Raw genomic sequence first — 26,191 nt, forward strand, 5'->3', positions numbered from 1 at the left:
TATTCTGCTACATGTTTTTGGTAAAAAAAATCCCAATAAGTGTTTATTGATTGCTTTGTGTGAACGTTATGGCGTCTACAAACTATGGTATAGATACTGTAATTTATGCCTTTTTTTGCTATACAGCGCTGCACTAATTCAAATGATAATTGCGCGGTCATGCAATGCTGTACCCAAATGAAATTTACGTCCTTCTTTTCACACAAATAGAGCTTTCTTTTGGTGGTATTTGATCACCTGTGCGCTTTTTATTTTCTGCGCTATAAACAAAGAAAAAACACAAAAATTTTGAAAAAAAACAATATTTTCTACTTTCAGCTATAAAAAATATATCGTAAACTCAAAGTTAGTCATAAATGTAAGCCAAAATGTATTCTGCTACATGTTTTTGGTAAAAAAAAATCCCAATAAGTGTATATTGATTGCTTTGTGTGAAAGTTATAGCGTCTACAACCTATGGTATAGATAATTTGAAATTTACACAGCTTTTACTTTCTGACCGCCCATCACATCTCTTGAGGTGCTAAAATACCAGGATAGAACAAACACCCCCAAATGACCCCTTTTCGGAAAGCAGACACCCTAAGCTATCTGCTGAGAGACATATTGGGGTTTATTTACTAAAGCTGGAGAGTCCAAAATCAGACTCCCTTCTGCATAGAAACCAATCCGCTTCTAACCTCAGCTTGTTCAATGAAGCTTTGGCAATGAAACCTGGAAGCTGATTGGTTTCTATGCAGAAGGGAGTCTGATTTTGGACTCTCCAGCTTTAGTAAATAAACCCCATTGTGTCCATGGAAGATTTATTTTTTTTCCACAAGTTTCTGGAAAATGACAAAAACATTTTTTTTTTTGTTTTTTTTTTTTTACACAAAATTGTCATTTAAATGATTTATTTCTTGCACAAGCCATGGGTATATGTGGAATTATACCCCAAAATACATTCTGCTACTTCTACCGAGTATGAGGATACCACACGTGTGACACTTTTTTGGAGCCTAGCCACATACAGGAGCCTGAAATCCAATGAGCACTTTGAAAGCCTGAAGGTGCGTAACGTCTTCATTTCACTTCCCCACTACCTATCACAGTTTCGGAGGCCCTGTAATGCCAGGATAGCACCAAACCCCCCCAAATGACCCCTTTTTGGAAAGTAGACACTCCAAGGAATTTAAAAAGAGGCATGGTAAGTATTTTGCAGATCTCATTTTTTCTCACAAGGTTTTGAAATATAAAAAAGAAAAGAAAAAATATATTTTTATTTTCTTTCTTCATTTTCCAAAAACTTGTGGTAAAAAAATAAATTCTTCTATTGATTCAACATGCCTCTCGGCAAATAGTTTGGGGTGTCTACTTTTCAAAAAGGGGTCATTTTGAGGGGTGGGGGCATTTTATGCCCAGCATTAGAAGTTTATGCCACACATCACTCACTCTTCTAACCACCTGAAGACCAAGCCTTTTCTGACACTTTTTGTTCACATTAAAAAAATCTGTATTTTTGCTAGGAAATTAAAGTGAACCCCCAAACATTATATATATTTTTAGAGCAGACACCCTAGTAAATAAAATGGTGGGTGTTGCAATTTTTTATCTCACATATTACTTACACAGCGATTTTTCAAACGCAATTTTTTTGAAAAATATACACTTTTTTTAATTTTAATGCACAAAAACACAATATATTGGCCAATTATTTGGTATGATATAAAAGATGATTCTATGCTGAGTAAATAGATACCAAACATGACATGCTTTAAAATTACATATGCCCTGTGCAATGGCGACAAACTGCATACATTTTTAATATCTATAGGCAACTCTTTAAAAGCCTTTACAAGCTACCATTTTAGATTTACAGAGGAGGTCTAGAGCTATAATTACTGCCCTTGATCTGACGTTCGTGGTGATACCTCACATGCATGGTGCAATCGCTGTTTCCATGCTGGCACAGGGTCAACGCTCATGACCGCAGGTGTGCGCGTGCACGGATGGGCAAGGGTCCTTTTTTTTTTTTTTTCTTCTTTTTTTCTGATTTATTTAATTATTTTTACACTGTCCCTTTTAATTTTTTTTTTTTTTTTTTATCACTTTTAATGCTATCTCAGGGAGGGGGAGGGGGGCATTTTCTCCCGCTGCTTGTAAAGGCAATTCTGCAGCTAATTGACCACTAGGAATGCTTTTACATGAAAGCCCATTGCCGGCTGAAAAAAATGATACCAGGGTGATGCCTGCAGCCCTGGTATAACCATTCAAAGTCCAATGATGTACCAGTACGTCACTGGTCCTTGTTGGAATTATATGCTATGTTCTTTTTTTCTTTATGCAGCCTGTGGGCTGAATGAAAAAAAAGAGATGAAATCTCTGCCAGAAAAAGTGTGTGGTATGCCCACCATTAGAAACCTCCCTCAATCCATCCACTTCTAATGGTGGGCACATATGAAATGTGCCAACAAATATAAAATATATATGCCGAAGCATAGGGGCCATCCACCCACTGGCCACCCCAGGCCCCCATGCTTTGGCATATATTCTCTTTTTTTTTTTTTTTTTAACTGCGGATGAAAAATCTCATCCGACAGCACTGCACACACCTACTTATGTCTATTCTGAAAGCAAGACTCTGTTGCTGTCAGAATAAACAGGTCAGTGCTGCAGTTTGACGTTCCTGCAAAGAAATCAACAATGGTTAACAATAAAACATAAACTCAATAAAACAACTTTATAAGGAAAAGTGTGTGGAAGTATGCCCACCATTAGAAACCTCCCTCAATCCACCCACTTCTAATGGTGGGCACACATGAAATGTACCAACAAATATAAAATATATATGCCGAAGCATAGGGGCCATCCACCCACTGGCCACCCCAGGCCCCCATGCTTTGGCATATATTCTCTTTTTTATAACTGCGGATGAAAAATCTCATCCAACAGCGCTGCCCACGCTGACTTATGTCTATTCTGAGAGCAAGTTCCTGTTGCTGTCAGAATAAACAGGTCAGCGCTGCAGCTGAAAGCATTCCTGCAAACAGAAATGGTTAACAATAAAACAATAACAATAAAACAGTAAAAGTCGAACAATCACAAAAATTACAACAACAAAAAAAACTATAACTATTTTTGGTTTTTACATTTTTTTATTTTTTTGGGGGGTTTTTGTACTTTATTTTTTTTAACTTTTTTTTTCCAAACTTCAAACATTTAAACAGCTGGTAGGGTCTCTCCAAATGCGATAGCCAGTTTCCTGACTACCTAACATCTTTCGAGACCCTGTGTAAATGTGCCCTGATCTGTGCCGTGCTGTACCCTATACTAATAGTTCACTAGTGTATGGTAGAGGCGGAAGCAGGGCTTGACGCAGAGGCCAGGTTGGCCAGGACAGGAGGGACAACAATAGCGGCTGTCACGCCTAATTCCACGTTTGGTGTAGACACGACATCTTTTTTGGGGTCTTCTTTGGATTGGGGTACCAGGAATGGTATTGGGAAAATGTCTCTCATGCAGACGGCTAACTGCATCTGGGATGGGGGTTTGGGGCGCAGCACCTTCTGGATACAAAAGGGCCCTGATCTCTAACTGGAAATTTAGGTATGATCCACTATGTCCAGTTGCTTTATAGAGAACAAAAGCGTTATATACAGCCAATTGAAATAAATAAACAGACACTTTTATGTACCAGCGTCTGGATTTTCGGGAAACTAAGTACGGCTGCATCATCTGGTCGTTGAAGTCCACCCCTCCCATGTTAAGGTTATAATCGTGGACACAGAGGGGCTTCTCAACAACACCAGCTGCCGTGGTAATTTGGACGGTCGTATCTGCGTGAATGGAAGACAAGAGGTAAACATCCCGTTTGTCCTTCCACTTCACTGCAAGCAATTCTTCAGTTCTCAAGCAGGCTTTTTCCCCCTTTTTAGGATGGGTATTTACAAGCCGTTGGGGGAAGCCTCGGCGATTAGATCGCACAGTGCCACATGCGCAAATTCCCAAATTGAACAAATGTCTAAATAGTGGCACGCTTGAATAAAAATTGTCCACGTATAAGTGGTACCCCATATGGAAATAGGATGACGCCAAGTCCCAAACTATCTTGCCACTGCTCCCCATGTAGTCTGGGCACCCGGGGGGCTCCAAGTGACTATCTTTTCCCTTGTAAACCCGAAACTTACATGTATAGCCTGTTGCCTTCTCACAGGTCTTATACATCTTTATCCCATATCTGGCACGCTTGCTGGGGAGATATTGTTTGATTAGAAGGCGGCCAGAATATTGAATGAGGGACTCATCGATGCAGATGTTTTTCTGGGGAGTATACACATCTGCAAATTTTTGGTTAAAGTGATTTACGAAGGGCCGAATTTTGTGGAGCCGGTCAAATTCAGGGTCACCCTGAGGACGACTGAGTGTGTTGTCGTAGAAGTGCATAAAACGCATTATCGTCTCATATCTATGCCTGGCTATGGCAGCAGAGAACACGGACATGTAAACAAGCGGGTCTGTGGACCAATACAACCGCAATTGATTTTTATCATTAATGCCCATGTTGAGGGTTAGGCCTAAAAAAACTTTAAATTCGGAAACCATAATGGGTTTCCATGCGAATGGTCTGGCAAGGTTTGAATTTGGGTTGGCGGCGATATATTGTCGTGCATATAAATTGCTTTGATCCACAATCAATGCAAGCCATTAGGCCAGAAGTACAGAAAAAGCCCAGGAGGCCAAAAGGAAGAGGCAAGGGAGGAGTGATCTTCTGTGAAAAACAACTCAAAAAAATTAAGGGGAGTATTTAAATTTGCTGTTTCCACCTGAATTCCGGGTTGGGCAGTGAATGGGGGAAGTACGGGTGCTGCAGAATTTGTGGGCTGCCAATCGGGATTTGCAAGCACATCCGGAAGGACACTAGGGGCTCTATGGGCCTGCCTGCGAATTCTTGGTGGCCGCGGGACACTACTTGTGCTTGCCACCGCACCAGCTTGTACTGCACTTATGGGACTCGCCACGTCACCAAAGTGATACTGCAGTGCCGGTATGCATACGACCAGGATGTACTAGGCCGCTGGTGCTCGCCAGTTCACCAAAAGATACTGCGGCACTAGTACTGGCACTCTGCTGCATATGAGAGTCATCATGCATTTGTACCACCTCAGCAACCTGTGAATGGGATCGGGTACGCCTGACCTTAGCAGGGACCACTTCCTCGTCGTCTGAGCTACCTGTCAGGGTGCCGCTGCTGTCTATAGGTTCGTATTCTGAGCCTGATTCTGCCAGTGAGTCTTCCCCTTCGCTCTCACTTGACATGCTCAGAATCCTATAGGCCTCTTCACTAGTGTACCTTTGCTTAGACATTTTGGCCACTAAATTTACAGGTACCTAGTGCGACTCACGGGAAAAAGAGCACCTGGCTGTCAGGGACTGCTTGAACCGCTACAAAAAATTTACCGACAAGTGCTAACAGAGATCAGGCCTGATTCTGTGAACACTGCAGTTTTGTGTGTAATATGTATCAAGTGACAGTTATCTACTGACACTGCACTTGCTGGGGGAGAAGGGGGGGGGGCGTAGGGGCTAAACGCAGGTGCTGGCAGGTGTTGGGGCTGATCCCGCTAACACTGCATTTTTGGGGATACTATAGTAATGTGAATGCTGGTATAGCGCTGATCTGATCAAAGATATTGATCCAATCAGACACTATCCTAGCAATGGAGGTTTAGCGTGCAAGTAAGCGTGTTCCTGGCAATCAAGGGGTCAAATGTGATTATTTGTGTACTAGCGGGCAAACTGACGCTATCTGGGAGGGGAGATAAAACTATCAGAAGTCACCAGTGACACTAATACAGTGATCAGTAAAAATCTGTTCACTGTAATCAATGACACTGGTGACAGGGCAGTGAAGGGGTTAACTGGGGGGGGGGGCGATCAAGGAGTTAAATTGGATTACTGATGTACTGGCGGGCAAACTGGGAGGGGCGCTAACACTATTGGAAGTCGCCAGCGACACTGATACAGTGATCAGTAAAAATTGGTTCACTGATCAGTGACACTGGTGACAGGGCAGTGAAGGGGTCAACTCGGGGGGGGGGGGGGGGGAGATTAAGGGGTTAGACGGGACTACTGGTGTATTAGCGGGCAATCTGGTGCTATCTGGGAGGGGCGCTAACACTATTGGAAGTCGCCAGCGACACTGATACAGTGATCAGTAAAAATCGCTTCACTGATCAGTGACACTGGTGACAGGGCAGTGAAGGGGTTAACTGAGGGGGGCGATCAGGGGGTTAAATGTGTCCTCTAGAGTGTTCTAACTGTCAGTGTGCTGTTTTACTCACGTTTAAATGTTTCTTCTTCTCTGTCTGGAACGGAATGTGTCCAGGCAGAGAAGAATTACATCATATCCTGCCCTGTGTAAATGTCAACACAGGACAGGATAGGACAGGGACCGATCATCCGATTTCAGCCAGAAATCACTGGCTGAAATCTAATGATTGATCCCTCCTGGATCGAATGGTGTCACCCGCGGGACGGCGGGAGCGCGCGCCCCCTACCCGCGAAAGTGTTGGGAGCGCGGAGCCCGTTTTAAAACGTGCTTTTGCGCTCCACTGTCGCCCTGCACACGTATATATACAGTGGCAGGGCGGCAAACGGTTAAAATCCCTTTCTCTCTGTGGCCGAGCCAGCAACTTATTGCTCCTATTTCTAGCAAACGAGATTAAGCAGCATTTGTGCCAAAAACAGTGACACCTGCACTGCATCTGCCTAAAGAGGGATTGATTCCATGGGACTGACAGGCGATTTTGCTGCTGGTGATTCATCTCTAGTTGCAAATTCCCCATCATCACATAAAATGTGATTAGCTGTTTTATTTTTATCTGCTGTGCTGCAAATAGCTTGTTTACAATGCCCAACTTTACACACATCTGAGTGAGTTCACAAGTGGCTTTGTCCATGTTTCTTCTTCTGTGTATCTGGTCTGCTCACACAGGTCCAAGCTTTGCCCTTTAAGAGACCTTTAGTGCTGTATCTATCCTTAACATTTGTTACATTTTTATTTGCAAGGTAAAATGTTATAGCAGTAGTATAAAAATGTAGTGCCTTGAAAAAGTATTCATACCCCTTGAGATTTTCCACATTTTGTTATGTTACAACCAAAGACGTACATGTATTTTATTGGGATTTTATGTGATAGACCAGCATAAAGTGGCACATAATTTTGAAGTGGAATGAAAATGATAAATGGTTTCAAAATGTTTTACCAATAAATATTTGTATTCAGCCTCCTTTACTATGATACCCCTAACAAAAATCTAGTGGAACCAGTTGCCTTCAGAAGTCACCTAATTAGTGAATAGAGTCCACCTGTGTTTAATTTAATCTCAGTATAAATACAGCTATTCTGTGAAGCCCTCAGAGGTTTGTTAGTGAACAAACAGCATCATGAAGGACAAGGAACACACCAGACAGGTCAGGGATAAAGTTGTGGAGAAGTTTAAAGCAGGGTTAGGTTATAAAAAGAAATACCAAACTTTGAACATCTCACGGAGCACTGTTCCATCATCTAAAAATGGAAAGAGTATGGCACAACTGCAAACCTACAAAGACATGGCCATCCACCTAAACGGACAGGCCGGGCAACATTAATCAGAGAAACAGCCAAGAGGCCTATGGTAACTCTGGAGGAGCTGCAGAGATCCACAGGTGGGAGAATCTGTCCACAGGACAACTATTAATCGGGCATTCCACAAACATGGCCTTTATGGAAGAGTGTCAAGAAGAAAGTCTTTGTTGAAAGAAAGCCATAAGAAGTCCTGTTTGCAGTTTGCGAGGAGCAATGTGGGGGCACAGCAAACGTCGAAGAAGTTGCTTTGGTCAGATGAGACCAAAATTGAACTGTTTGACCTAAAAGCAAAACGCTATGTGTGAAGGAAAACTAACACTGCACATCACCCTGAACACCATCCCCACTGTGAAACGTGGCGGCATCATGTTGTGGGGTTGCTTTTCTTCAGCAGGGACAGGGATGCTGATCAGAGTTGATGGGAAGATGGATAGAGCCAAATACAGGACAATCTTAGAAGAAAACCTGTTAGAGTCTTCAGAAGACTTGAGACTGGGGCGGAGGTTCACCTTTCAGCAAGACAACAACCCTAAACATACAGACAGAGCTACAATGGAATGCTTTAGATCAAAGCATATTCATGTGTTAGAATGGCTCAGTCAAAGTCCAGACCTAAATCTAAGTGGAAATCTATGGCAAGACTTGAATGTTGCTGTTCACAGATGTTCTCCACCCAATCTGACAGAGCTTGGACTATTTTGCAAAAAAGAATGGGCAACAATTTTACTCTGCAGATGTGTAAAGCTGGTAGAGACATACCCAAAAAAAGAGATGCAGCTGTAATTGCAGTGAATGGTGGTTCTACAAACTATTGATCGACGGGGGCGGAATACAAATGCATGCCACATTTTTCAGATATTTATTTGTAAAACAATTTTGAAAACCATATATCTTATTCCTTCCACTTCACAATTATGTGCCACTTTGTATTAGTCTATCACATAAAATCCATGTGAAATACATTTGTTTTTGGTTCTAACGTGTCAAAATGTGGAAAATTTCAAGGGGTAGGAATACTTTTTCAAGGCACTAGTTATAGAACAGCAGTTTAAAAAGTATAATAAACTAGTAAAACATTTAAATTAACACAAACATATTAGTTTCCCTTTAAAGGATCAGTAAACTTGAGACATCCCATGCTTTTTTTCTACTGAGTGACCAGGCCATGGTTGATCATTGTGAAAATAGGGTTTTGTTTGCACTCATCCTAAATTCCTTTTTCTCCAGTGGTTCATAGGGTTCAGTTCTTGTTTAGGTCCTGACTCTAGGAAGTTTAGACACTATGCAAATTAATCTTCATCTAGTGGCTATACCCCTGCGCCTACATACTAGCTCAGTAGTAGTAAGGCTATGAATAACAAAAGATAAAAACCACTTTCCATAGCATTTTTTAAAACTGTGGCAATAGACCAACAACAGCAAGTGAACCTATCAGTGTAGAGGGAACTGTGTCCTTCAATTAACTACTGGAAAGAGAATTGTATGGCAAGCATACAATTCCTATTTCTCATAGGGTTAATTGAATGTTATAGGACTCTAGTGTCAAATTTGTGATGAATTGCACTACCACCTCCAGGACATTCTGCCCAAAGCTAGCATCTGCCAAGGCAGCCACGTTCACCCTGTAGAGTTCAAGAAAGGAAATACTCTATTTGCTGAGGACCAGGTAGCAGCCTTACAGACCTGAAAAACAGAAGCCTGGTGCTGAAATGCTCAGGAAGTGCTTAATGCCCTAGTAGAATAGGCAGTGACAGAAACAGGGGTACCTTAAGAGAATATGCCGCAGAAATAATATGCCAAATCCATCTGGATATGGTGGCACTGAAAGCCTGGATGTCACGTTGGTGAAGGAGGATCTCATAATCCCATTATTTCATTTATGAAAGGATCATTCATGGACTTTTTTTGAATGGAGTTATTGATTTTGGATATTTATTAATGTGCACATATGTGGTGGTGGATATATTTATTTATTTATTTTATATACGAACATTCACATATTTATATATTTATTTAACTGTAGGTGTAGGGTTGCGCTATTATTTGTGGTTGGTTGCCATCACATTTTTCATTATTTACACTCATTATTATTATTATTAGCAGCTCCTACCATTTATAATTTTCATTGAAGTACATTGGCGCAATGATGTTGGTTTATTAAGTGTCCTGTGAGATATCTATATTGACACTGGTGATCAGCCTTTTGGTAATATGCCAAATCCATCTGGATATGGTGGCACTGAAAACCTGGGAGCCCTTGTGGGGAACAACAAAGAGAGATGGTCTTTTAGAATAAGCTGTAGCAATTAGACCCTGACTGCCTGCACTGCATCAAGGGAATGTAGAGCAATGTCTTTGGACAGCAGCTGGACAAAAGGAGGTACATGCAATATCCTCACTAAAGTGGAAAGCAGAAAACACTAGGCACAGATGAAGGCTTGAGTCTCAAAATATTCTTATCCCTGTGAAGGATAAGTTGTAGCTCCTTGCAAGGCAGCTAATTCTGAGGCCATCCTTGCCTATGAGGTGGCAGTAAGCAAGGCCAAATTCAGAGATAAGAGCATAAGGGTGACTCATTGAGAGGACAGGCCTCTGAACAACTGAAAAGATAAGGTTGTGAGTGACTAGAGGTCACTGGAATAAGATTGCAAAGGCCAAAATCTGACCCTTAAAGTGGACTTTGCATCAAAAGTGCAAAGTTTTCTTATTGGAAGTGCTCCACCCACACAGTTACATCATTCACTCACAGGAATCTGTGAATGAAAAAACTACAGGTCTCGTCTGCAACCATTGATAACTTACCTGTAGCTTCAGTGAATTGCAGGCACACTTCTTCCAGCTCGGGAATGGTCGGCCCATGGGTACAATGCTCTGCATGCTACTAACAAATATATGATAAATGCACATTTTTACCTGCAAAAATATGTGCATTATTTTTTCAAAAGGTGAACGTAACATCCAACTGATCTGTATTCTGTATAGTGGTCTTCTGGTTCTGCTGAATGATGATGTAGATCCAGAGCCCCAAGAAATTTGTGGTGTTTGATACTGCATAACATATATAAGGAACCTTGAGTACGCATCAATAAAGTGACGGATTATTATTGGGTGCTCATCTTCCTATAGCTATGTTACCAAGCCAGATTGGCAGATCTTCTCCCACACTCCAATGAGGAGTAAGATAGATATATAGCACTGTGAAGATGCCCTTTTTTGTTGTGGCATTTCCTGATGGCTGATCATCACACCTACACTAGTTACATTCTGTTAATCAGCATAAACTATCTTACTGAGGCAGGGGCGGACTGACAACTCATGGGTCCCCCGGGCAATAGGGGATCATGGGGCCCCTGTGTCCTTGCCCAAACTAAAAAAAGCCTATAAAAAAGGTACCAGGGGCATCTCATGGGGCCCCCTACTGACCCCGGGCCCTCGGGCAGTGCCCGATTTTCCAAATGGTCAGTCCGCCCCTGTACTGAGGCTATTCACAGCTTCTTTTTTTTTTCCAGGCCTGGCCACAGGAGAAATGTGGGGGTTGTGGTATAATTTTATTTTTTTTTTTTTTGCAGCCTGTTTTTATGCTTTAACATACATCATCTTTCTCTGGATCAACTGTGGGTATAGGATTGTATAATTTGTTTTCCTTTTTATTGGTTGGACTAGATGTTTTTTTTTAACCAGACTATGTAACGCTCATGGGACACAGAGCATCTTCATATCCATTATGATGGGGTTATGCTGCCACCTTCAGGTGATTTCACACTAGCAAAAAAAAAGCAAGACTGGAAACCCCCTCCCAGCCATAATCCCTCCCCCCCCCCCCCCCCTTGTTAGGCAAAGCTTCAGTTTTTTTTCTTTTTTGGCTAATGTCTGGTTACACCTGTACAGCTCTCTGCACGAAAAAAATTACCGTTTTTATCCGGATCCGTTTCCTGCAGCCTTTCATTGCTCGGAGGTATGGTACCCAGACTCCAATCTGGACATGCAGGTAGGACGAAGTAGAGAAAGTCGCAAATGTTCCAGTAGAAGGGGCAGCAGAAGATTACCCCAGACCCAAAAAGGCCTTTTGTGAGTTTTCTCATGGAAGTAGTTTCAACTATTTTTTAGTGGACGCTTCCTGAGTCTTTCATTTCAGAGGTTACAGAATTGGGATCATGGCATCTGCCACTGCATACCCAGTCCTCCCTGTACATCCTCATTTGAACAATGTTTTTACATGTGTACTGGGCCCACCCTGAAAGAGTGTTCATTCCACCAAAGAGGTTCACTCAGCAATACCCCATGGAGCATGCGTTCACTAAGAAATGGAGTATGCTTTAGGTGGATATAGCAGTCTAAACATTCCCAGCAGACAAGGTACTGGTATTTTAAGATGCCTCAGACAAATGCCTGGAGGTTTTATCCATTTGCGCTGGTGGCAGCAATGTTGCAACCATTGATTGCAGCTGTTGGCATGTGTCAGAGCCTTAAAGGATAAGTTCACCTTTGGGAACATGTTGCATGTTCCACTTGTTAGGGTGGAACATGTAAGATGCTCCCATAGCCGCAGCCGTGCCTGACGACCCCCTCCCTCTGACAGTACGGGGAGAAGACTCCCCATATTATCTGTCAAATTTGAAAATAGTGTGGCCATGCGGGGCTCCGCCCACACGGCCACGTCATTCATTCACAAACTTCCATGAATGAATAAACTTCAGGTCCCGGAAACCTTAGCGGTTGACGGCTTGTCGTTTTCAATGAACTACCACGGCACTGGAGCGCCGTGGTAGTTCATTGCAACTTCCTGTCAGAATATCTGCTTGCTTCTTATTAATCCCATATGGCAAGCAGATATTCTGACAGGTCTGCAGGAGACCTGCATGGCATCAGTGATCTGCTGATCGCTGGTGCAGTGCTTTCAATAGACAATAATAAATGCACATTTTTCTACCTGCAAAAAAGTGAATTTATTATTTTTGTCAAAAAGGTGAATGTATCCTTTTAAAGTCTGGTTCATCACATGATATGAGAGATAGATACCACTAGTGGACTTTCTTCTTGCTCTTAGCTTCTCAGTGGGTGTATTAACCTCCCTGGCGGTATGATTATTTCAGATTTTTGGTGCTGAAAGTGGTACCATTATTTTGCATGGAAATTTGGCGTTTTATATTGTAGGCCTGTAATTCTTAGGAATAACTCGCTGAAATCTGTCCGAACAAGAGTCTAGTAAACATCCCAAGTAGGATAAAACTTGAAACACAAACTCATAAATTATAATTTAATAAATAATCATAAAAAATAATCTAATAATAAATTTAACTCCATAATATAATCAAACCAAAAACACTGAAATTTTAAATATCACTGAGCAAAGTCGCAAAATTGTTTTCAGTGTCTGATGACGAATTTCCCCACGAATCATCACTCAATTCTGCAAGTGGTTCTGATTTACTATCGCTGTTCTCTAGCTGGTCTAAAGCCGCTTTTGACCTAAAGGGGCGCTTCTCAGTTTCCAGGCAATAAGAACAGTAAAAATGCAGGCAGGGCACAGGACAAAGCACTAGGGACAAAATGTATGTGAAATGGTTTGATACAGTAATGTTTTACTATGTGATTTTAGTGAATGTCACTTTTTGTCATTTTCAAATTTCCCGCCATTCCGTCCCCCGTACGTCCTGACGCTCTCGGGACGGAACCCAGAAGACAGATGCCAGCATCCGCCGGATTACATTGCCTGGGACATTGCAGGAGGGACATTGCGGGAGCGCAGGACAAGGTAAGTGATCGAGGGATCGTGGAGCAGCGCTGCATGGTATTCCCGAGTGTAGCTCAGGATTACCGCTTGTGGTACTGAAACTTTACCCCGAGCTACACTCAGGAATACCGCCAGGGAGGATAAAGGACTCCATATAGCAGCTTTGCATCTTGGGATCTTGTACATACACATGCACAGGATCTATGCCTGAAGTGTTGTTTCGGGGAATAACCCTATAAGAAACGTGGAAACGTGAGCCTGCTTGGATGACTCCTCTCAAAGGTGACTCTGAGCAAGAGTACTCTGCCATCACTTAGTTCAAAAACCTGCCACTGTTGCTTGAAATACACATTCATTTTGCAAATCTCAGGCCTACGGTTGCAAGCCAATTCCCAGTTCTGTAATAAAAACATGGTCTCCAAAGCCCACTATGCAGGGAACAAGTCCTCTTCACAATGAAGGTGTTCCCCCACTAGCTCGGGTGTGGGGGATGTTTCATGCTTTCACTGAGGTTTGGCAGGGGAAGATTGCAGACAAGTGGGTCCATGATCTAGCAGAATGTGGCTACTAGTTTTTTTTTTTTTTTTTCTTTTGCTGACCTCTCCCAACTAGGGTCTTGTGGTTTAAAATGTTTCTTTGACTACATAAAGAATAATTGCACTTCTGCAAATTCTCAAGTATCTTCCATTTCATGGAGTGATTATTCCGGTTCCAGGACAAAAGTTTTTGCATTTTCTTCTCAAATTTTTTAATGGTCAAAAACCAACCAGCGATGTTCATCCCATCCTGGAAACTCAATGAGTGCAGATGTTCAGATGGAAACAGTGTGGTGGTGGTGTCTGTTCAGCATGGAGTTTTCCTGCCAGTTCTGTTCTATCCACTTCACCAAATGTTTTCTGTGGTTGCAGTGGAGAGCAGCCATTTTCAGTTTGTTCTTTGACCTGTACACATCACCTTGAGTGTTCACTAAGGGTTTGGCTCTTGTTTTGGGGCTACTGCTTACATGGGGTATATTCTGGATAACTTCTGAGGGAGCTTCCACTTCACTAAGTCTCACACGATGCACAATCTGGAGATGTTTGGACAGGCTCTGAATTTGCATAAGTCAGGCTTGGTCCCAACACTGATTGGCATCTTTAGGCTTGACCTTGGATAACATCCAGGTGAGGCTGTACCTCTGGACAAATGTCATGCTCTGAGGCTCATGGATTTGCTCTCTGATATATCTCTTGATTTTGCATGGGGTCCTGGGAAAGATAGTAGCCTCAGAGGCAGTTCCCTATTTCCAGGCCCCTCCTATGTCATATCTTATCGGCATGAATTTAGGAGGATGAAGTTCCATTCCTCGATTTTGTTAAATGCCAGCAGAAGAAGGTCTCTAGACTGGCGGATCTACACTCAAATGTTGTAGATGGGGAAAAAAGTTCCTCCCTCCATCCTGGAGGGCCCTGATGGCAGATATTAGCCTGTTGGGCTAAGGTGAAGCTCTGGAAAATCCCTAGGTCTAGGGAACTTAGTCACCACAGGTGAGGGTGTTCACATTTTAGAATTGAGGGCAATTTGCCTTACCCTACTGCTTTTATTGGTGCAGCTGCTGGGCCTTCCTGTAAAAAAAAAGTCCAATGCCACTACTATGGCATACATAATCCATCAAGGAGTCATGGTCTGGCTGCTTAGAAGGTAGTTGTTTTCATCCTGGCTTGGGCACAATTCCATGTTTTTGCATTGTCAGCAGTCCAAATTCCAGGTGTGAAAATGTGGCAGGCAGATTTTTTTCTCAGCCATCAGCAACTGTCTCCAGGAGAGTGAACTCTTCTCCCAGAGGTGTTCACGGAAATCTGCTGACGGTGAGGAAAATTGGATGTAGATTTCTGGTGTCCAGGTTCAGTGTGAAGCTGGACAGGTTTGTCTCCAGGACCAGGGATCCTCTAGTGTTGTGGTAAATGCTTTGGTGACACTATGGGGCCAGTTCTTCTTGATTAATGCTTTCACTCCAAAACTGAGCTCCTAGTATTCCCCCCAGCCCGCACCCCCCCCCCCTCGACTTCTCCATCAAGACCAACAACACTATTATCAGTCCCACCCCCCAAGCCAGGGTACTAGGTGTCATCCTTGACTCCAATCTGTCCTTTCAGCCCCATGTCCTATCCCTGACAAACTCATGTAGACTTCACCTGCGCAACATCTCCAAAATACGACTGTTCCTAACCTTGGAAACCACTAAGCAACTCATTCACTCCATTATTATATCACGCCTCGACTACTGTAACTCCCTCCTCACTGGCCTACCTCACCGCAGGCTATCCCCACTCCAGTCTATCATGAATGCTGCTGCCAGACTCATCCACCTTACTAACCGTTCTGTATCTGCCACCCCTCTCTGCCAATCCCACCACTGGCTTCCAATTGCCCAACGGATAAAATTCAAAATGCTAACACTGATGTATAAAGCCGTTCATAACACTGCCCCAAACTACATCCCCAATCTTGTCTTCAAATATCACCCAAACCGTACTCTCCACTCCTCACAAGACCTCCTGCTCTCTAGCTCCCTTGTCTCCTCCTCCCATGCTTGTCTCCAGGGCTTCCCCCATCCTCTGGAACTCCATACCCAATACATCAGACTATCGCCTACTCTGCTCACTTTTAGGCGCGCTCTGAAAACCTATCTCTTCAAGGAAGCCTACCCCGCCCTCAGCTAATACTGGAATCCTCTACTCTTCTAACTACTCCATCCCCCACAGTTACTACCTCTTGTACCTCTATCCCCTCCCTCCTAGATTTTAAGCTCCAAGGAGCAGGGCCCTCGAATCCCTCTTGTTTTGAATTTGTATTGTTACTGTACTGTCTTGTATACTGTCTCCCACCATAATGTAAAGAGCTGAGCAAACTTTCGGCGCTATATAAATCCTGTATAATAATTCACCATTTCAGCTTCTACCTTGTCTGCTTCACAGGATTCAAGAGAAAGAAACTCTGGTGACTTTGCTCACCCTGGCCTGGCCAGGGGAAAATGGTACTCCACAATTGTGAACATGTTGGATGCTTCTGCATTAATCCAACCTTTCTTGTTACAAAGCCTCTAGCTTCCATCTTTCTTACAGTCGCTATATTTCACTACATGGCTGTTGAAGCCAGGGTCTTGGGAGAAAGGGGTGTCTTTGATTCAGTGGTTCCTACCCTACTGAAGGCTTGGAAGGTGAATTCAAGGAAGATTAACCACAGCATTTGGAAATTGTATTGCTTGCATGTGCTCACTGGTCTGATTTTGTCCATAAACCAAAAGCGATTTCTCCTGCGCTCCGGGACCCAGGCCGGTGGCGAGTAGATGGAATTAAAACCTCCAGAGAAGCAACCACCGGAGTATCCAAAGTCGTGCAGCTCCAAACCAAGGCTGGGGAAGCCCGAACAAACTGTGAAGTGAAACAACAAGAAGCGCACCAACCTTGTGCATTACCTCAGTAACCAAAATTTATTTAATGAAGGAATGGTACTCACAAACAGCGAATAAAAACAGGCATGTAAGTCCACCCAGGGACTTCAAAGGCAAGAGGCCAGCGCGAATCCCATCATGGGTGTAGGTACTCAGTCCAGCTGACGCGTTTCGAAGGTCAAGCCTTCTTCCTCAGAGCTGACTGGACTGAGAGTGTATGCTCCCATTTATGCCCACAGACTGAAATGGGACCCTTCCAAATTAGTTGGGCTGTCCTGGGCCGGGGGGAGGGGCCCAGGTATCAACAAAGTACAGTAATCCAGATAAATATAAATCATAAAATTAAAATAAAATGTATATAGATGGTGAATAATACATTATATATTAAAAAATGCAGCTTATCAATACAATAGTAGGAATAAAAAATTCAAAATTTTAAAATTAGTTATTAGCATTATACTGATCATCGGATGCATAAAATGTATATAAAAAAAAAAATATATATATATATATATATATATATACATAAAAATATATAAATATACATATCAATGGACATAGAGGAACCCACACAATTGCATGAACTATACATTGTTTGTTCATAAACGATGAACAATTCAGCTAGAGTGTTTGTTAAAAATACCAGAATTCATAGAATTAATAAAATTGAATAAAAAAAAAAAATTATTAGATTAGATTGATAGTAGTGGTAGCATTCATTAGTGTAAAGTTATATATGAACACAAGTACAAAGGAAAAAGTATAAACATTCATTCATATTACCAAAGCCGGGGGATGTTTCATATAGAATGGAGGGAGAGGATGGTAAATTCCAAGTGGAGTTCATTACATTTGTGTATTACTATTCTGCAGCAGAGTGAGAGCTTGTAGTCATGATCAAAGAGCAGACAGGATCCGCCTGTGGATCTCTGTATTATTGTCTGTTCGGCAGCAGAGGGAGATCTTGTAAGCCTAATATGGCTGCAGACCGGAACAGCCTGTGGAGCGCACGCCGCTGTGGCGTGGTACTAAATGCGCATGCGCAAACCAATCCGCGCCTGCGCATTACGAGCGGCATTCGCACAATCACAGTGGTCCATGCGCGCGCACATATCCGGCGGCGCTGCTCGATCCCCACAGCGTCTTAGATTCTCTATCTCCCCACTGACTGGCTCCCCACTGCGATGTATGTTAAAGGGTTATGGATGTCTATCAAGACTTGATAGTAATGGGGCCAGGTCATCAAAGCAATTGCCAATGTGATAGCCAAACCCTATAGCTGAAACTCATCGTCAGAACTCGCCATAATAGTCAATTATAAAAAACACCATTTTTTTTAAAAAATTGATTGTAAGCTCGAAAGAGCAGGGCCCTCGATCCCCTCATGTTTTGCATTGTATTGTTATTGTTCTGTCACGTTTTTTAAAAAAATGGTGTTTTTTATAATTGACTATTATGGTGAGTTCTGACGATGAGTTTCAGCTATAGGGTTTGGCTATCACATTGGCAATTGCTTTGATGACCTGGCCCCATTACTATCAAGTCTTGATAGACATCCATAACCCTTTAACATCCATCGCAGTGGGGAGCCAGTCAGTGGGGAGATAGAGAATCTAAGACCCTGTGGGGATCGAGCAGCGCCGCTGGATATGTGCGCGCGCATGGACCACTGTGATTGTGCGAATGCCGCTCGTAATGCGCAGGCGCGGATTGGTTCGCGCATGCGCATTTAGTACCACGCCACAGCGGCGTGCGCTCCACAGCGGCGTGCGCTCCACAGCGGCGTGCGCTCCACAGCGGCGTGCGCTCCACAGGCTGTTCCGGTCTGCAGCCATATTAGGCTTACAAGATCTCCCTCTGCTGCCGAACAGACAATAATACAGAGATCCACAGGCGGATACTGTCTGCTCTTTGATCATGACTACAAGCTCTCACTCTGCTGCAGAATAGTAATACACAAATGTAATGAACTCCACTTGGAATTTACCATCCTCTCCCTCCATTCTATATGAAACATCCCCCGGCTTTGGTAATATGAATGAATGTTTATACTTTTTCCTTTGTACTTGTGTTCATATATAACTTTACACTAATGAATGCTACCACTACTATCAATCTAATCTAATAATTTTTTTTTTATTCAATTTTATTAATTCTATGAATTCTGGTATTTTTAACAAACACTCTAGCTGAATTGCTCATCGTTTATGAACAAACAAACAATGTATAGTTCATGCAATTGTGTGGGTTCCTCTATGTCCATTGATATGTATATTTATATATTTTTATGTATATATATATTTTTTATATACATTTTATGCATCCGATGATCAGTATAATGCTAATAACTAATTTTAAATTTTGAATTTTTTATTCCTACTATTGTATTGATAAGCTGCATTTTTTAATATATAATGTATTATTCACCATCTATATACATTTTATTTTAATTTTATGATTTATATTTGGATTACTGTACTTTGTTGATACCCGGGCCCCTCCCCCCAGCCCAGGACAGCCCAACCCATTTGGGAGGGTCCCATTTCAGTCTGTGGGCATAAATGGGAGCATACACTCTCAGTCCAGTCAGCTCTGAGGAAGAAGGCTTGACCTTCGAAATGCGTCAGCTGGACTGAGTACCTACACCCATGATGGGATTCGCGCTGGCCTCTTGCCTTTGAAGTCCCTGGGTGGACTTACATGCCTGTTTTTATTCGCTGTTTGTGAGTACCATTCCTTCATTAAATAAATTTTGGTTACTGAGGTAATGCACAAGGTTGGTGCGCTTCTTGTTGTTTCACTTCACTGATTTTGTCCATGGCTGTCCTTTTCAGAGATAGATTGCTTCTCTTTTCTTGGTGTGTGCAAGACATCACATTGTAGATTGTAAGCTCGAAAGAGCAGGGCCCTCGATCCCCTCATGTTTTGCATTGTATTGTTATTGTTCTGTCACATGTTCTGTCCCCCTTTGTAATGTACAGCGCTGAGCGAACTATCGGCGCTTTATACTGTATAATTATACTGTATAATAATAATGTATTAATCCGCCGGTCAGGACAATTCGGTACTTTCTTTGTCGATGAACTTATCTGTTGAACCTACCTGGTATATTCTTTTAGTTTTTCTGATTTGGAAGGTTATTTTTTTCTGATTTCCATTACTTGGCTCTGAGTTCTGGAATTGCCTGATCTTTTGTAGAAACTGTTTCCTCGGTGCTCCACTGTGACAAGATGATTCCACAACCTTCATTATCTTTTTCTGCTTATGGTGGCTTTATTCCTATCTAACCAGGACAGTATGTTACCATCTTTCTAGCCTAAGTCACAGGCACCAGGGTATGAAGCTCTTCACAGTTTGAATGTGCTTTTTGCTATCTGGTGTTACCTGTAGTCAACTGCTGCATTTTTTTGAGTCAGATTCCCTCTTTGTGCTTCCTGAAGAGCTGAGGAATGGTCACACTACCATTTGGATTCGTGAGCCTGTTTGTCAGGCTTAGGATGTAAAGGGCAAAGTTTCACCACTTTTAGTAACAGCTCATTCTATTAAGAGTATGGGTCTTCCTGGTCTTAGGTTTGCAAGCTATATCTGATTCAGACTTTTATGTAGTTTTACCAAGTGGATGTTAGAGCCACTGAGAATACTACCTTTTTTTGCAAGTTGCTGTTAGGTTCTAACCTGTTTTGATTTAGTTGTTTGGGGCCAGTCGACTTGTTGCCCTCTCCTCATATTCAGTACTTTGGGACATTCATATAATAATGTACTATGTCATATGATGTACTCCAAGAAAAGGATTTTTACAGGTAAACCTTTTCTTTTTAAATTTACTGAGCGTTGCTGCAGTTAAAGGAGAAGTGCAGCCAAAGATAGTTTGGCTGCACTTATCCTGTCAATCACAGGAGTGCAGTTCATTCTCCACTCCTGTGACCTGTTTTCAGCCAGCAACAAATTAAAGTCTGCTCTAAAGTCTCAGGTCTCACCCTTAGAGCCAGCGGGGTACAGATTCTGCATCCACCTAGGTAAGTATGATTTTTTTTTTTTTTTAAATATGCCCGTACATCTCTTTTTAACACATTTTCAGCAGATCTCATTTTCACAGATCGCTCCTTTGATGGGAGTGACTTTTGGGGGTGGGGGGACCTCTACGTCAGCTCATGTTCTCCCCATTATGTTTAAGGCACCCTGTGCCTGTTAAGGGGTGCAGGGTGTGTACATGTGACTGTCTTGATATTGTGTATTCCTTTGTCCCTGCCATGTGGTTGCCTATTGTTCTATGCCATGTGTTTCATCCCATTGTTCTGTGTCATGCTGGCCAGCAAACTATTATGGGACGCATGTGTTCCTGTATTGTACTGCCATGTGGTTATTCTTTTGTCTCGGCCACATGGCTGTCTATTGTCCTTGCCATGTGCTGCCCCATTGTTCTTTGTCTTGGCTGGATGGGGCTGGCTGATGAGGTATTTCCTGCAGCCCTCCTACTGATGGGGCGGGCTGATGATGTGTTTCCTGTTCCTGGTTGTCTTTCCCCGCCCTCTGTATAAAACATGTTGTTTGTGTAAAATAAAAGAGTTCCCTTCCTGTTTTAAGAAGAGCTGGGTGCTGTCTATTTCCTGAGGGATTTCCAGGGTGTGGTCCATGGATGGTGTTCGGACAGGGGAAGCTGCGGTATAACGGAAGACACCCAAGAGTGGTCGGGTTCCGGTTCCATTACAGCTCCTCATTCATATTTTTCTCTAACGTCAATGTGTGGAAAACCCAAGGCAGCTACAGTTTACTTTTTTATTGATGGAGGGGGGGTGGGAGCTAAGTAAAACGTTACTGAAAACATATAAATTGAGACTATTTGTACAATAAAGCAGTATTAAACTTGAAAGTAAATATTTATAGTGCAGCGTACCAATTAGATGTGATGGTTGCATTATTTATTTTAGGATTTCTTTCAGTTATTTTCACTTGGTGATCTTGCCCATAAGCCTGTTGTTTTTCAACAGAACAAACTGTTCTGCAGATGTAGCAGCTACAGGGTTGAGACAAACCATTTACTACTGACAGAGATGCTTTGTGAAATGATCAGCTTTTGTTTATTTAGAACTTTTTATCCCAAAAGGAACAAATCTGCTGTAACTGCTTAGCTTAACTGTGTTAGCTGGAGTTGTGTTTCAGTTTGCTAGTGTATCTTAAGTCAGCCATACATTAAACAATTTTCATTTCCCCCATCAGCGCATTCAGTGTTGATGAGGGCATTTGTCCTGCAGAGCTTTTGTATTCTGACAGTGGGCGGTTTCACAGCCATCAGAATACAACATTCACTGCTGATGGCTATATCCACTCTGTTACTGCATATAATGAATCGGGGTTAATGATTGTAGAACTTCACAATGAAAAAATGGTAACCTCATGCTTTTTTGTTTTTTTTTCTTAGAACCATTATGATTCAGAAGCATGACCGGCTGACCGTAGCAGTCCACAAAATGTCCTCCTAAAGCTTTCTGTGTGAAGACTGAATATGACTCCCTATCTTTTTTTATAGTGTCTGCTGTTTCTGAAGCATGAAGATTATGGCAGCTCCACTGATATTTACAATTGCCATAGTGTAACTGGACCATTTTATAGCAGTGTTTCTTTATGAATATGAAGCAAAACTTTTTCTGTAATCACTTTTGACTGAACATTTTCATTTGGACGGCATCTCAGGCAAAAAGTTAAGCCAGGTACACAAATTTCAGTATGTGTGTACTCTCTGTTCAAAAGAAGTCAGTGTACTGGAGTTGTTCTTGCTGTCAGAATGCACAGCAGGAGAGATCCCTGCATTCACATCAATTGTGTGAATGTTGGGATTTATTAGTGGGTTTTTTTTTTTTTTTCTTCAACGTGCTGGTTGAACAAAAAAAATGTGCATGTATATCCTGCTTTAGGAGATAGTTTCCAAATCGGGACACGGCAACAGTAAAAACTAGACAAGACTAGAGAAAAGGATTTGCCTGAAGGCAGTGCAGCATAATGCAAAATTACACATTGGTATTTGGCCTGTAGTGTAAATGTAAATCTGTCAAAATAAATGACAGAGATTTTCTATTGTAAATGGGAAAATGTAAGTCTCCCCTCCATTAACACAATGGATACTGGCCCTGATTGTATGTTGTCTGCTGTAACATTTACAAATAATTGTTCCCATATTTTAAAGCTGAAACCTATGCAGACAGTGAAATGAACTATATCTGAAACGTTATACCTACCAGGGAGTTTGCATTTCTGTGTAATTAATTATTCCAGGCACAGCCAGGTCATGGACCTTCCTGTTGTAGACTGTATTGCAGATAAGCAGTACAGCTTGGTCATAAGTAAAGGTTCAGAAGCAAATTAATGAGCTCATCTTTGTACAGAACTGTCCAAAGTGAATGATCTCAAGGATGAAATGTTCCTTATTTGTAACTTGTGCTACATACATTTTTTCTGTAACAGTTTTTCATCTTCAAAAGGGGGTCGGAGATGGGGATTTCCAAATTACTGTGAGGTCTAATGTGGATACTCCCTTTAGAACAGAAATTACTTTTCATAGACTTGAACATACTGAAGAAACTGGGTGGCTATAAGACAGAATCCAACATCAGTATGTTGGTCTGAAAAAAAAAAAAATCACCTTTCTGCAGTTTTAGCACCACTTAAACATAGGTCTACAATACACAGTGTATAATGTAAATACATTAATTGCTGTCTCTGATTGCGGAGGCACAGAAATAAAAATTCAACTGACATGTGACTTGTATTGCTTGCTGAAAAGAAGAGTGGTAGAAAAATGGATTTATACTGACTGAGCTTGAAGTCAGGGACTGGGGAACATGTACTGGAATTCATCTGACAACTGTAAGAGAGGATAAAAAAAAGGTAAGTTCTAGATGTAAAGTGTTGTCTATCTGCTACAACAAATATCTGAGAGCTTTTTTTTTTTTTTTTTTTTATATAGGACTATGAGAAGTACATTATTATTATTATTATACAGTATTTATAAAGCGCCAATAGTTCGCTCAGTGCTGTACATTTTATCAATGTTATAAATTAGTGATCCTGAAAGGTTTATGGATATGAAGATGAGCAACTCTAAATTGCAGAAAGGCAAACTTCAATAAGCTGTGTGCTGCTTAGTGTGCAATACTAAATGGGACCAAATAGTCTCACCAAAGAACACAGAGGAGAAATGGGAGTGTTTTAAGGATGTTAAACAAGGACATTTGCAGGTGTATTCAATTGAGCAATACGAATAGAGGAAAAAATGTGAAAACCTGTGTCCTAAATGGCAAATAAAAGAAAACTGGCTTTTAAAGAACACAATGGATGGGACAGATTTGATCATTCATAGTAACATGGGATTCATTAAGAGATGCAAGAGAGCAAGCAGGACAGCTCAAATAGACTATGAAAGACACATTGCTGCAGAAAGTAAGACAAATCTGAAAAAATTCTACAAATATATCAACAGTAAGAGGGCTAGGACAATGTGTGTCCCATGAAGGGTGAACACAGGCATTAAATTTGCTGCCGGTTCCGGCCCCGTACGTCCCAATGCTTGCAGGGACTGGAACACAGAAGCCGGATGCCGGCATCAGCTGGACAAGGTAAGCGCTGCAGGGAATCCCTGAGCAATGCCGCATGGTAAGCCTGAGTGTAGCTTGGGGTTACCGCTTTTGGTACTGAAACTTTACCCCGAGCTACACGCGGGAATACCGCTAGGGAGGTTAATGACGAAATGAACAGTAGCTTGGACAGAAGTAAGGCAGTAGACATTTATCTTGATTTTGCAAAAACATTTGACACTGTCCCACAGTTTTTAACTGAGGTCTATAGGTGTGCAGGCAAAATCTTCATGGATAGAAGGTTGGCTTCAGGAATGGGAGCAGTGAGTAGTGATAAATAATTCAGCATGGTCTAGGGAGGTGAGTGTTGTGCCCAACTTTCTGTTTTGGGGCAAATACTGTTTATGATGGACATAGAGGTTGGGATCAGTATTTTAAAGCAGAACTTCACTTGAAAGTTCCACTCATCATCCTCCTCCCCACCTCATGTAACACTACTGGCACTTTGTTTTTCTGGAAGTGGGTACCTTTGGTGAGAATTACAGAAGTTTGACCCACCACCTTCCCTGCCTGTAACCACCTGGGACATGTCACATTCTCAGGAGGCTTCGGGACTAGGCTGAAAGCACAGCACAATCTTTCGCATGTGCAGTGGGGAGCTGGCTGTGAAACAGCAGAAAGTCACAGCTAACTCCCACAGCCAAGATGGCGGTGCCAGGAATCTAAAGACCGGCGAACAACCATCCCGGGTGAAGACCACACTGCACTAGTGAAATGTGTACAAATAATACTTCAGCGCAACAACACCTCAACTTCCTATGTATACCAAATGCTGCTGACACATGCATTTCCATACAGAAAAGATATATCATAAAATAGGGCTGCACATATATCTATAACCTCATATGAATTAAAGCATCCAAACCATGTGATTATGCAACAACGGTGAATACAACATAAAAGTCCATAATGTGTTCTTGATCCGTGCCTTTATAATTTGTTCACAAACAGGTGCTCTTTATTGCTTATATCCACATATATTCCTATAGGTGCTTCTCCACCAGAGACATACATATATACTCTCATCACCTTTTATGACCCAAATTCCATAGGTCAAATACTGCCTTTCCCTTTTAACCTTTTTCTCCCCAGCAAACGTGTCAGAGATGGGGTCAAGATATATAAGACCTGTGAGAGGGTAACAGGCTATACATATGTTTCAGATTTATGAGTGAAAAGATAGTCACTTGGAGCCCCCCGCAAGCCCAGACTACATGGGGAGTGGCAAGATAGTTTGGGACTTGGTGTCATCCTCTTTCCAATTTTTATTCAATCGTGTCACTATTTAGACATTTGTAAAATGTTGGAATTGTCGCATGTGGCACCATGCGACCTAATGTGTGCCCACCATTAGAAGTGGGTGCATGCAGGGCGGTATATTCGAATGGTGGACATACCACACACTTTTTCTGGCAGAGATTTCTTCTCTTTTTTTTCATTCAGTCCACAGGCTGCATACAAAAAAAAATTAAGTATAAAAGTGCAGCGCTTTAAAATTAAATGGTAATATAAAGGTGCAAAGTTCATATGATATGAGTAACAAAACATAAATATAATATATGATTAGTAGTTTGTGAAGGTGACTAGCTTTGGTTGGTGGTTGTGCTTTCATGAATAGAAGAAATCCGCACTCACCGGAAGCGCAGTAATTATGCGCATTATATAATGTATCCAGGTGTCATCCAAAAGGGTCATCTAGGCCAGATCAGGTGTAGAAATGGTTGAAGGAAATAAGTATTTGAACCCCTGCTGATTTTAAATGCCCACTCCCAAAGAAATGATCAGTCTAA

General features: G+C 41.9%; 1 protein-coding gene across 1 annotated transcript in view; it reads left to right on the top strand.

The window, feature by feature from the left end:
• Positions 1 to 23,525, top strand: part of LAMTOR5 (late endosomal/lysosomal adaptor, MAPK and MTOR activator 5) — a 118,513-nt gene extending 94,988 nt beyond the window's left edge. Inside the window, exon 4 of the mRNA XM_089653883.1 lies at positions 22,193 to 23,525. Within this exon, the coding sequence (XP_089510009.1) occupies positions 22,193 to 22,253 (61 nt within the window). The 3' untranslated portion in view covers positions 22,254 to 23,525. The remainder of the gene's footprint in view (positions 1 to 22,192) is intronic.
• Positions 23,526 to 26,191: the final 2,666 nt, after the last annotated feature.

This window comes from Staurois parvus, unplaced genomic scaffold, assembly GCF_062004578.1.
Source record: "Staurois parvus isolate SC_StPar_1 unplaced genomic scaffold, SC_StPar_1.0 ptg000725l, whole genome shotgun sequence".
NCBI classification, from domain to species: domain Eukaryota; kingdom Metazoa; phylum Chordata; class Amphibia; order Anura; family Ranidae; genus Staurois; species Staurois parvus.